General features: G+C 40.0%; 1 protein-coding gene across 1 annotated transcript; it reads right to left on the reverse strand.

Moving 5' to 3' along the window:
• Window positions 1–5386: 5386 nt before the first annotated feature.
• nkx3-2 (NK3 homeobox 2) lies at window positions 5387–6847 on the reverse strand. Its single transcript, XM_078551494.1, has 2 exons — window positions 6164–6847; window positions 5387–5829 (listed from the first exon to the last, which is right to left on the reverse strand). The coding sequence occupies exons 1-2, from the start codon at window positions 6579–6581 to the stop codon at window positions 5387–5389; spliced, it is 861 nt and encodes a 286-aa protein (XP_078407620.1). The 5' UTR covers window positions 6582–6847.
• Between the last annotated feature and the right edge of the window lie 4964 nt (window positions 6848–11811).

An 11811-nucleotide genomic window follows, 5' to 3' on the forward strand; every position in this document is an offset into this window, starting at 1 on the left:
CGCAATAGTGCAAGGTTGACAGTATAGAACGTGGTCCACCAGGCATAGTAGTTAAGGCAGAACACAGGCAGGGGCGATGGCAACAGGGGCGGATGTAAAATAAATCAGTGCAACTTGAATTGGATGAGTAATTCAGATAAAATTAGTGCTGTGAATAAAAGCAAACAAATAAGACAGATGATATTGTGAAGGGCCGTAGGGTTGACATACAACATTCATCTGTAATATCTATGTATTTACAAGAACAACCAATCCACATTTCCACAAGATACTAAGCAAATAATTTTCAGTTTGCAATAAGTTATGATATTGCTGTTGTGGATGATTCCCAAAAGTCCCGTTGTGAACAGACTCGTTATATCAAGCGCCAGTCATATGATCAATGACTGCGTTCATGGTAAATCTGATATTATCTAATGAGGCAAACGTAGCATTAATTTAAGTTTTCTTAATAAGAGCAGATTTTACTAAGAACACGTTTGTATATGCATCTACACAATTCACTATGAAGAAAGTCCATACCTGAAGGACATATTGATCAATAAAGGAATATAATGGTTACTTGCTTGAATCAGTTCTAATAAATGCAAGAAACTGTCGTGACGAAAGGCGCACCAATCATCTAGGTTATGTTACCCTCAGTATTCCAAGGAAATGTAACTGCGCTTACAATAGCATTGCAGGTTGGATAATTGCTGTGACTTCTCTTGTAATTTGATCGATTAAGCGCGGTTTGATGCTCCGTAAACGTAGTTTACTTAGAGTTAAATTTGTAACTTTGACAAAATTACATTTTCTCACTTGGTATGAAATCAGTATAACAAAGTTTACCAATTCCATACTACTTGACGCAATTGTCTTTCTCCACCTTTCCCCACATATGGGGCATGAACATACGAGCGGATACACTGTGAGTAATGTCTCATTGTAGCCACATTACCAGCGTAACTAAGCAATAGGTAAAGGAGAAATGCAGGTGCACGGTTCACATTGTTTACAAATACAATGGAAAGCCTTTCGGCACGTTGACTTTTGCATCTCTCGACATCGCGTTAAGTTCCAGCGGCTTTAGGTGTGATGCGCAAAATTACAAGTTTCCGTTATTGATTAATACCCGTTACTATATCAACCGCGTCTAGTTCGCAATGATTACGGATGTTGCAGTAATCAAATTTGAAATTAACTTGATATTTTAAAATATTGGTGTTTCCTGAGTCAAAATAATATAGTTACATTCGCTAAAATGCTAGCCTGCAGTTGAAGTCCTACAATTCCCCCAAACGGCGTTATTAATGAATTAAGTATGTTCCTGGTATCGATCATTCTTGTTTGATTATTTTTGAAACTGTCCACTTTATAGAATGTAATTAATGCTCGCTTACAATCCGGAGGTTTTGAAATTGTTTGCCATTGCAGAACTCGGGCAAAGGTATTGGTGGCCGCATTTATACGTCAATCAGAAATATGTTTCTTCTCCCCAGGCATCAGAAACCTCGCTAATAATACTGGATATTTTTCTAATATTCTGTATTTAAATGTAATTAAATGAAGTCACGCATAATTGAGTAGCTAGTTGACTTTCAATGGACCAAAGGTTAGTTATTGATATCTTGTTATATAATATACTACATGTAATATAATGTTTAATAATACTGCATACATTTCTAAGGTTCACTGTAAAATATAATTCACAAGTCTGGGCTAATATTCAGTAGACTTGTGTCATAGCGGTAAAAAATAATTACAGTTCATTAAATATACGTTGCAAAATGTAATTTTGTATTTCTATTAGATAAATATGAACACGGAAGATTGTTTAAAATAGAATATGTAGCAGTAAATCAAAGATGGAACCACCGAGCTTACTGTATTACATTATACTAAACTATCGTGCCTAAACATATATCAAAAAGAAACAGACCGCTGAAATTATTCAGCAGGTAAGGCAACATATGTTAGAAAACTGTGTAGTGTATTGAGCCTTCTCTTCACACATGTTACTTGACCTTCTGAGTGGTTCCACGGCTTTCTAGTTTGGTGTCCGAATAGCAGCCTCTGCAGTATTTTTGTGCAGAAATAAAAAGCTGTTGCACTGACAATAGATGCAACTCTTCAGCAATTGTAAAATTGTGCATTTAGCAAAAGTAGCATAACAGTGCGTGTTTTAGCGACAATAAAATAACTTGCATCCACTGTGATGGTTTATTAATGAGGAAAGGTACACACAATATTTCAGGTCGCTGATGGTATCACTGCTTATATTGGACAACCCAGGTCATGACTACCCATAACGGTCCCCAATTAATTGTGCACAACAATCTCCATTTTACTGGAAATAAATCTATAGACATAATGGCATTGGAGATTTGTCGCTAGCACGGATAAAGGATTAATGTATCATCATTTATCTTTGTTCAGTGCACCGATCGCAGCTTTTCCTTCACAAAAGATATTTGTTTCCCACCGCCCCCGTAACATTAATCAAGCAGGGACAACATCAGTGTTATCTCTTAAAACAATCTATTGGAGGCAAGTTAACTTCTTCATTAATTTAGGGAGCATGTCAGCAAAAGGGTACAAGCTGTTTAAGTGCGGCGTGGTCTGTGTCCGATTGCCTTAACTCACATCATTATAATGCCTATTATTATTATTGTACTCTTTACTGTCCACAAGCAATGGCTATAGTAATTATTAGTTGCCCATTTCTCCAGGGCAACACACTGAAGTGGGTTTCTTCTAACTAACGCGATTACCAGATGTAATTTTGTCCAAACATGCCAACAAAGTAGGATTCATGTTTTTGTCAGGGATAGTGACATATTTGCTTGTTGCTCTGAAAGCAAATCCCGTCGCATTACTTTGGAGATCCATCAGTATGTTGGGGAGAATGAGTGTTCGTTTAATGTGTACAGCGCCTTTATTCACTGTTAATGCACTTCGCTGCTCTCCGACTGCACATGTTGCCTGCCAAACATTCAGCAGTAAAAGGGCCAGATTTATTATTATTGTTGCTGTGTAAGTGTCCTACAGTCTACTCTCTAAAAATAGGTCCCATCACTGTGTACACTCTGCTGTGCCATAACATTGGACAAGAAGACAGTCACTTTTATACATGAAACTTGCTTTTCTTTAAAATGCAGAAATAACAGAATCTCAAGTTATATCTGCAACAGTTACCCTAAAAAGATTCCCGAAAAAATGTTGCGAATTAAAACACACTGTTACTTAAATGACCCATCTCAGATGCACTGTGCCATCAGTGACGTATGAAACCAGGGTTCCGTGTTCGCTATGACCAAGAATACCTGGAGTAGGTAAAGGTTCCAGTCTTTAAAAAAAGAAAATCAAATAGAAGCGACAATCAAAAATCTGCTCTATGACTTCGAATTGTATTAAACGGCAAAACTTTCTACCAGCTTTTGATATCCAAAACCGAAAGGATCTGGGTCAACCGAATGTGGACGTCTACGAATTTTTCTTGCCTTTTCGTCTACAAGATCGCCTATTCGATCCATTTGACGGCATCTTCCTGTTAACATTGAAAATTATTTCTTTTGAAAAGGGAGACAGCGCCTTCTGAATAACAGCTTCTATTGCACAAGTTATCCCAACCCACAGTGGAAAAAATCGGCCTATTTTAAATGGAATTGACTGTCCAGGTAAACTATTCCAACGAGCAATTAACTTGGGGTGTTGCAATTCTCACAATTTTTATAGCATGATAATAATTGGTTGTTCTTGCATAACAGGCGTGTTTCAATCTCATAAATTTATTAATTCAGAAATTAAATTAGCATATTGTAATTTTAAAACAGTTTCTTGACATAGCAATGAGCTTGATTGCTGTAAATGGTTAGCTGGGTATGTCCATTGGTTTGCAGGATCTGGGAAACATGGTTACATGAACTTTGGGAAAGTACATTACGGAGAAATGCTTTTGTAACTGTTCAATACAATACACGATTTATATTTTTGGCATCTAACCTTTAATGTTATCAAGTCGGATGCGATCATTAATGAGCTGATTCAATGAGCGTTAGTGAATATGAAATAAAGAAATGGTGCTTGCTGAAATAAATATTTCAAAAGCATTACCTCATCGGGCGATCCTTGTGAATTAAATTGCAAATAACTTCATATAAAGTGAACTTTATTCTTTTTGCTTCATTCCTGTCATATAGTTCCGCAAGCCTTAAGTATAATTAATTTATCAAAGGGATAGCGTGTCAAAGATATTCGACACCCTGCCTTGTGGGCCTTTAACGTTAGCAACCACTGCAGCCAACTTTCAAGAAGTTTTACTTATCGTTATCATTTTAACGCCGTACCCAAGGATTGGTTTGAAAGGTTCGAATTGCAGTGCAGATCATAGGAACAAAATAAAAGTTATTTTAAAAAAAATCCTAGAGAACCCTGGCTTTCTTAGGCTTTCCATGCCCACCAAGCACAAAGCCTAAGATTGTTTACATAATAGGTTGATGACGTGTGTAGCATGGAATTAAAATCTAGCATTTAACAAGGTATGACTGCTATTAACTAATTTGGATATTTACAGAGAACAAAAGGCACATTTTTCAGTCATAGTAAATTTTATTATTTTAAGACTGGAAATAATGTAGAGCGCACGCTTTCATAAGAGGGATACAACTCCAGATGCACTATCCTGAATCGAGCCATCCTTTGTCGCTGTAATGTTGGTGCTGCAAGTGTTTAAACGTTCATTGCTATTTTGTTTTAAATCCTGGATCCATTCAGGAGAAACTATTAACCAGTTATAACTTTACACGCTGCTATTACAAAAAAAAAGCCTGCAATAAGATCGCCCACACTAATCACTACTAAATATCAAAAAAAAACCGGAAAGTGCTAAATTCTTACCCCTATACTGCTCGGATAGAATCACATCTCGAAATGTTTTGAGATTGAGGCAAACATCTTCATAACGTCACCCAAAGCAGTCTGCCAGTGAATGTTAAGTGTTCTGCTCTTTCCTCTGCTGTTCTTAACCGGGAAGTATAATAAAACAATATATATCTCTATAGATATTTGCACTTAAGAGACAACCCACTGTTTCTCTATGGTTCATACATTCAGCACACATTGCTTCGCAAAAAATAAAAGAAAATAATGTCCAACCAAGACAACCAACTTCGAGATTCTCTTCAGTGAAGTTTAGACAAGAGTGTGTTCGCATCATTTTCTCCCTGTCCCTCTCCGACGGTCTTTCATTATTTGAAGCTGGTTACGAATTAAATATCAAAGACATGGATACCATGGAACCTCCATCTGCTGAACCCAGTCTGCAGCTTATACTTAAAACCAACGCAAATAAATACTGTAGTTCTAAGGGCGCCTATTTGAAACTCTGTTCTTGGGGGAAAAAAATCTATTGAGTTCCCGTGCAAGCGGCTACTGTCCATGCAGGCAGGCAATAAGTGAATGGGTAGTACTGGTAGGACGGCTGAAGTGAAAGCAGTGAAGGTCTGAGCAACTCTCCCGGGCTGTACTGTCTTTGATCGTCCCGGATTAACACTTTCACCGCCACTTTCTTTGCTGCTGGGGCCGAAGCCATCAGGTCAGCGGCAAGCTGTCGGCGTTTGGTTTTGTACCGGCGGTTCTGGAACCAGATTTTAACCTGAGTTTCGGTGAGTTTGAGAGAGGCGGCCAGATCAGCCCGCTCGGGACCAGACAGATATCTCTGGTGATTGAAGCGGCGTTCGAGCTCGAATACCTGAGCATGAGAGAAGGCGGCTCGGGAGCGTTTCTTTCTTTGTTTGGGCTGATCCGGGCTTTGGTCAGATTTACAGTCTTCGTCAACGAGGCTTGGAGCTACGGAGTGAAGAATAAAATCTTAATTGAATAGCATTGATCTGTCTGTCTGTCTATCTATATATCTATCTACCTAATCCATTGAGAGGCCATCTATCTCTACATTACTGTGGGTGACTTCTTAAATAAAACGTTTGAGAACAATTGATAAATCTGGAGTTTAAACCAAAGTGATTGTGTGAAATTCTAGGGCGACATTTTCTAGAAGTCGCTAATTTAATTTACTTGGAGTTAACTTAGAAATCAATGGTCAGAAAGCGTGTATGTAGATGAAAAAGTTATTGACATACATTGCAGAGAGTTATTAGTGAATATTGTATATATTGTATGCTACCTGATAAATTTTCTGATATTCCCCCGTTACACAGATAGTCCTTACTATCACCCTTCTCAATCTCTTCGCTGAGACTCGCTCCTGCTTCCTTCATTGGTTTCGACTGTAAGGAACATGCTGCAGAAATCTCCAGCTCTTTTTCCGAGTTGCAGATCGAATGATTTTTACAGTCATTTTCATCACTGACGCCTGAATCGGAGTCACAACAGAGCTGTTCATTTGGCAGATCCCTCCCTGTCTCGATTTTCCCAGAAGAGGCACTCATCTTTGGACAGGAATTCAAACCATTCAACATCTTCCAACAGGTAGCAGGCGAAAAGCAGGACACGTCCAAACTTTTCGAGTGTCGATTCTCATCCTTCCTGGTTAAAATAGCTTGGATGGAGAACGGGGTCAAGGTGTTACCACGAACAGCCATTTTAGCGAATGATATTCTCCTCTAACTTTTATAAGGGTTGTTTTTTTTCTCTCTCTCTATGGAGTTATCGGTAGTATCCGTCCTTTCCCGGCGAAATGAGCTCGAAAGTCATCGCTTCTTCTTGGGGTTGTATCTGAGTGTTAGGGGAGGTTAACACCAAAGCTCTCACTCGGCTCTTTCTCGTCATTGCTCCCCAGATGATTGACAGCTGCACCACCAAAAAGTAGATTCCTATTGGGCCGCCAGAAAGAGGCTCTTTGGTTCAGCGTGTCATATTGGTTGCTCGGTTGCATCCCTTGAAACAGTGGTGTGCAGAAGGGAGATTTTAAGGAACTACTGCACCTTGGGCTTGTAGTTTTAAAATTCTCTGGAAACCTGCATATAGTAAGATACAACAATTATGTTAAAGGCATTAATATAGTTACATGGCCGTGTTAGCTGCATATTGCCCGCTTCAAGGATTGGACAGATATGCTTCATATATTGCATATCTCAATATACATTTAAAACACCCTCCAGGTTTTTATAAGAATTTAATAGCAATCATTGATATATATTCACCAATGATGGAAGTTCATGATAATGTATTTCAGTTATAATGACGCCTAGCCATGTGCATTAGGTACGAGTGCTCCCCATGTATGTTATATATATATATATATGTATATTAGATCAACATATTGGATGGATATATTAAACATACACATATTAGGTACACAGTAGATAAATATATACTCATATTAGACATGCTATTTATATAGACGTATGTTGGTTATATAGACATATATCATAGGCACACATATATAGACATAAGATTTTAATAGATATTAGAGAGGTACACATTTACTGACAAATAAACAGGTAGATAAACAACACTCATAAAACCGTAATAACATCGTTTGGTAAATATGGAGAAAGAGAAGCACACGTGTAAACAAGGTTTTCTGATGTTTCAAGGCTGAATTCAGCAAGCACTTCCTAAACCATGTTGGTCGACAAAAATACAATCGACTCAATCACATAATTCAATGTCAGTGTCTGTAGGCTTATGTATAAACATGTCCAATTTCGAGACAAGAGTGTCAACCATAAGGAACGCGTGCGGTGGGGGGGGGGGGGGGGGCGGGGGGAGAAAAAGACACTGAAAAAACCACCCGTAAGCGTCCTTCAGGAGCTGGGCTAGTCAAGGCATTTGGAATTGTGTTATTGCAGGAAAGGGGGTAAAAACAGAACAGCGTACACATTAAAATGTAAGATAAACCGTTTTAGGCACAGCTTTGCTTCCTGAGTTTTGGCAGTCGAACTGGGTGGTCCCGTGTTCATTTCAGCAGCTTAGCAAGCTCCAAATGCCTTCCTCTGGTGCGGCTCACAGCTCCTAACCAATAGGGAGTGGGCGGCCTGAGAAACGATATAAATTATAACGTGTTCGTTTGTTTGCACAGCAATCATGTCGCTAATTTATACGCAGCAGTGTCAAATGGCGGAGAGCCCCACTCCGCAAGGCTGCTTCACTAAGCTCTTCCCAGTATCTCTTAACCTTCCCTCAACAATCTGTGTAAAACACGCTTGCACTGTTTGTGTATATATATATATATATAAAGCGCTAACTAGAAGCATTTAATACACCAGGCATTTTACGTTCTTCGCTGAATATGAAATATTATTGCTTGATAATATTGAAATTGAAAAGGATTGTATTAAAAAAAAACAGCGTAAAGTGGTCCATTAAAATCACGTCCAAATTGCGGTTGAAAAAACTGTTAATCCTTTATCAAATGAAGCTTGAGTTTAGACAAAAAGAGGCCGGGGAGGCTTTGTCAGGTCGGCTCTCATCACCTGTTACATTTGCAAACATCCAAATTGATTTGGCGTAAAAAGAAAGTGCGAGGATGAAACGAAAGACGGAAGCACACAGCTTGCTTAAGTGCTGAGCGCTCCGCTTTCTGACATGCAGAAGTAAAAAGGCGTGACAGAAGGTCCTCTTTGAGTGAGTGGATTGTGTGTCCGCGCCACAGTCAAAATCTCCCATTATTACAAAGCAAAGGAGCCATGGGCTCAAGGTGACAGTGCAGGAGACACCACTCCCCAATGAGAGGGAGACATTTATCACAGTGCAGTCGGAGAGCAGCAATAAAATGCTACAACATGTCTCAACATTATTCGCATAAATATTAAACATATAACAGTAACTGTAAATATCACATATATCACAATATCACACCAGTGGTATATGTTGCAACGAGTAGCAACCGGGCCCGCGTAAATAAAACCAAGGTACTGGAAAATCAACTTTCTCGATACAAACATGACCATATCCTTTAACGAAGTTCTGATATTGCACTGCGGAATGAACGGGCAGATTATTGCAGCTCATTTTGGCCAAACTCGTGTAAAGCGAAGCAGGTTGTGTTTGAACGGCAGTCTCGCCGTTTGGCGGCTCCAAACTGGGCGAGGTTGCCAAATCCCGTTTGAGGACACAACGCGGCAGACTGCTCCAAAGGCCGGCCCTCTCCACACACAGCCTGGAAACTTAAATGTGACATTGACAAGACACCCTTTTCCCATTCAGAGATAGATACATGGTCAATAAACTTTTTTTTTTATATAAACACGAGCTCCATTTCAAAGTTTCAAGCAACAGTCCAAGTCAACACTAACATTCTGATGCAATCAGAACTTCGAAATCATCTATTTTCTGTATTTCTGATTGCAATGCAGCATAATTTTCACCAGCTACATCAACGATGTACTTATTCACTTTCAGAGAAACGAATATAGCATGCGATGGGTACACCAGCTACATGATTAGAGATAGGCAATGCGAAGTTTCATCCCTGTCAATCTCCCAGCCCAGAAACTCCAGTTACCTTGAGCTGCTTTCGCGCGCCATCTAGAGTCTTTAACCTTCATTAGTTCTTGTCGGAAACTAACACATCAACATTTTAAAGGTAATTTTAATCTTTCATTCGTGATAATTTTAAAAGGTTCTGATTTTAATTTGATAACAGCCTTCCAGCGCCTAAAGATCACAATCTAAGGCAGTCCACAAGAGCGTTTTTAAAGACAAAATGATCCTGAAAAAGAGTGTTCATGTCTGAAATACAAAAAAAAGTACATAATGTGATGGGGGGCTAGACACTCCGCTGAACTGCCTTACAATCTTAATTTTCATAAAATAATTATTTTAATACATACTTATTGAGGGTGTCTGCCAATTACTCTCAGTTACCATGCTTTATGCTTTAGATATAGCAATTATAGACAATGTGGAAATGTGGCACCTTCTACAGAACTTCACCCTAACAAACGCGGTGAAGTTGCGAAGCAGTGACATCATAAATAGGAACAATGGGCTTTGTGAATCCCCATTCATGAAAGCACTGCAGCAGAATTTCATTATTATCAATAAGGGAGGAATTCTACACAGAATGTTCCCTCCCAGCCTTCCTCTAAGCAGCAGTTTTAAAGTAGGATAACAAGTATTATAGTATTCCAGATAATGTTACAACAGGGTAAACTGCACTGTAAATAAATACTGACATTTTATGTAGAGAATAATAAGTACCTGAGTGTGGTCATAATTTCATCTGGTTTTCATTGCAGAAATGAAATTTGATAGGAGGTCTTTAAAAGACATACGCTGCAAAATTTAGTTGTGAAGTGCCCATATTTTTGACCCTACAAGTGCCATTTTGGGTCCAAAATGGTGTGCTCATGACACATGTGCACTTGTGGTGCTGGCTTAGCTGGACACTATTTTGGTGAGGTCGTTAGCATGGATACTAGAAGTGTATGCGGGTAGTTTGCTGAGTGGGCTAATCCTAACATCAGTCAGTGTGTAATGTTGTCTTGACACCAGCCATTTGCAACTACAACACTCAAGCAACTACCCCCTCTTAATCCTGCACAGCTGAAAATGCACTCAGGAGAGGGGTAACCTATTGTGTTATTTAGAAGGATCATCAACCACTTTCAGATTAGTGGCTGATTGATTTCTACTGGATGTTGCTGTATTAATGAAAGTCTTTGGAGGTTCGTACTGCTTCTTAAAGTTGAAGCCTGCAGGAAGTGGTGTGACATGTGATGAAGGCCTTGGTTCTCACTTAAAGGGCTTTGCTCACATTGCTTGCTGTCAGTCATAGATGCTGTAGTTTGTATCCATTTAGACTGCAGCATGACAGGAAGCGTGAACAAAGGTGAACACAAAGGAGGACATGCTGCTGGAAGAGGGAGGAGGGGAATTAGGAGAGGGCTCACAGTTGGAGGCCATCTTTACCCAGCATATTCAAAGGAGTAATTCTCCTGTCTCAACCTTAGTGAGGAACAGTGTGTGTGACATTTCTGTTTGGCTACAGGGGTGCTCGCTGAAATCTGCTGCCTGTTACAGGCAGGCATGCAGCGTCAGGACAGACAAGGACGGCATTGCCAGTGGCTATAAAAGTGATTGCACAACTCTGGAGGAGTCCTGTAGCACTCTCCACAGAGCATGTCGTGATTCTGTATTCTGTACAATCTCACCAGTATGAAGGCACAGCGCTAGATGCCAGGTATATAACAAGCAGTTAAGGAGAAAGAGGATGAAGAGGAGAAGCAGGAGAAATGGAGGAGGCAACCAACACAGCCCCATTCCATGATCAGCTCACCTGACTGTGGTACTAGTGAAGGCAACTCCAACTCCCCATTCAACAACAGTCCTACACCTTCCCTTCCCTCTGTTACTGACCAGTAAAGTGTCCTCTTGGCCACAATGCTGAAATAACAGCCAGCACAAAACAAATATTCCAAACCAACTTTATCATTATTCTATACAAAAGTAAACTAATCACCCATGTGCATTCGCTTAGTCCCTACCTTCCATATGCCTTAGTCTGCCCTGGTGCTCCGGTGCAGTGCTACCTCAGTGACAGCAGTATGGTTGATGTTCAGTGTGGGAGACTGCAAAGGGTGGCCTCATGCAACTCTGACCCTAGAAGACCCAATTTTGGACAGCATCACCTTGGTGTGAGCAGCAGCAGTCCAGGCTGGCTAACTGAAAGGTAATGGGTGGATTGGCAGTGGTGGGAAGAAGAATGATGGGGCTGGGAGTGGTGGTCACTGCCAATACTGCAGTAGGCCCAGGCTTAAGGCCAACATGGGAACACTGGAGGAAAGATAGGGTGAGGGATTGCCGGGACAAGTCAGAGAGGCCCTGGTAACAAGGTAAGGGGGTTTAGTTTAAAGAGCAGGAGGG

The sequence above is a fragment of the Cetorhinus maximus genome, chromosome 1, assembly GCF_964194155.1.
Source record: "Cetorhinus maximus chromosome 1, sCetMax3.hap1.1, whole genome shotgun sequence".
NCBI classification, from domain to species: domain Eukaryota; kingdom Metazoa; phylum Chordata; class Chondrichthyes; order Lamniformes; family Cetorhinidae; genus Cetorhinus; species Cetorhinus maximus.

What these genes read in the sequence shown, in the direction of transcription:
- nkx3-2 (XM_078551494.1), bottom strand. Translation starts at nt 6,581, where the DNA reads ATGGCTGTTCGTGGTAACACCTTGACCCCGTTCTCCATCCAAGCTATT. An exon ending in AATATCAGAAAATTTATCAG is followed by an intron (nt 5,830 to 6,163) that starts GTAGCATACAAT and finishes TTCACTCCGTAG; the next exon opens with CTCCAAGCCTCGTTGACGAA.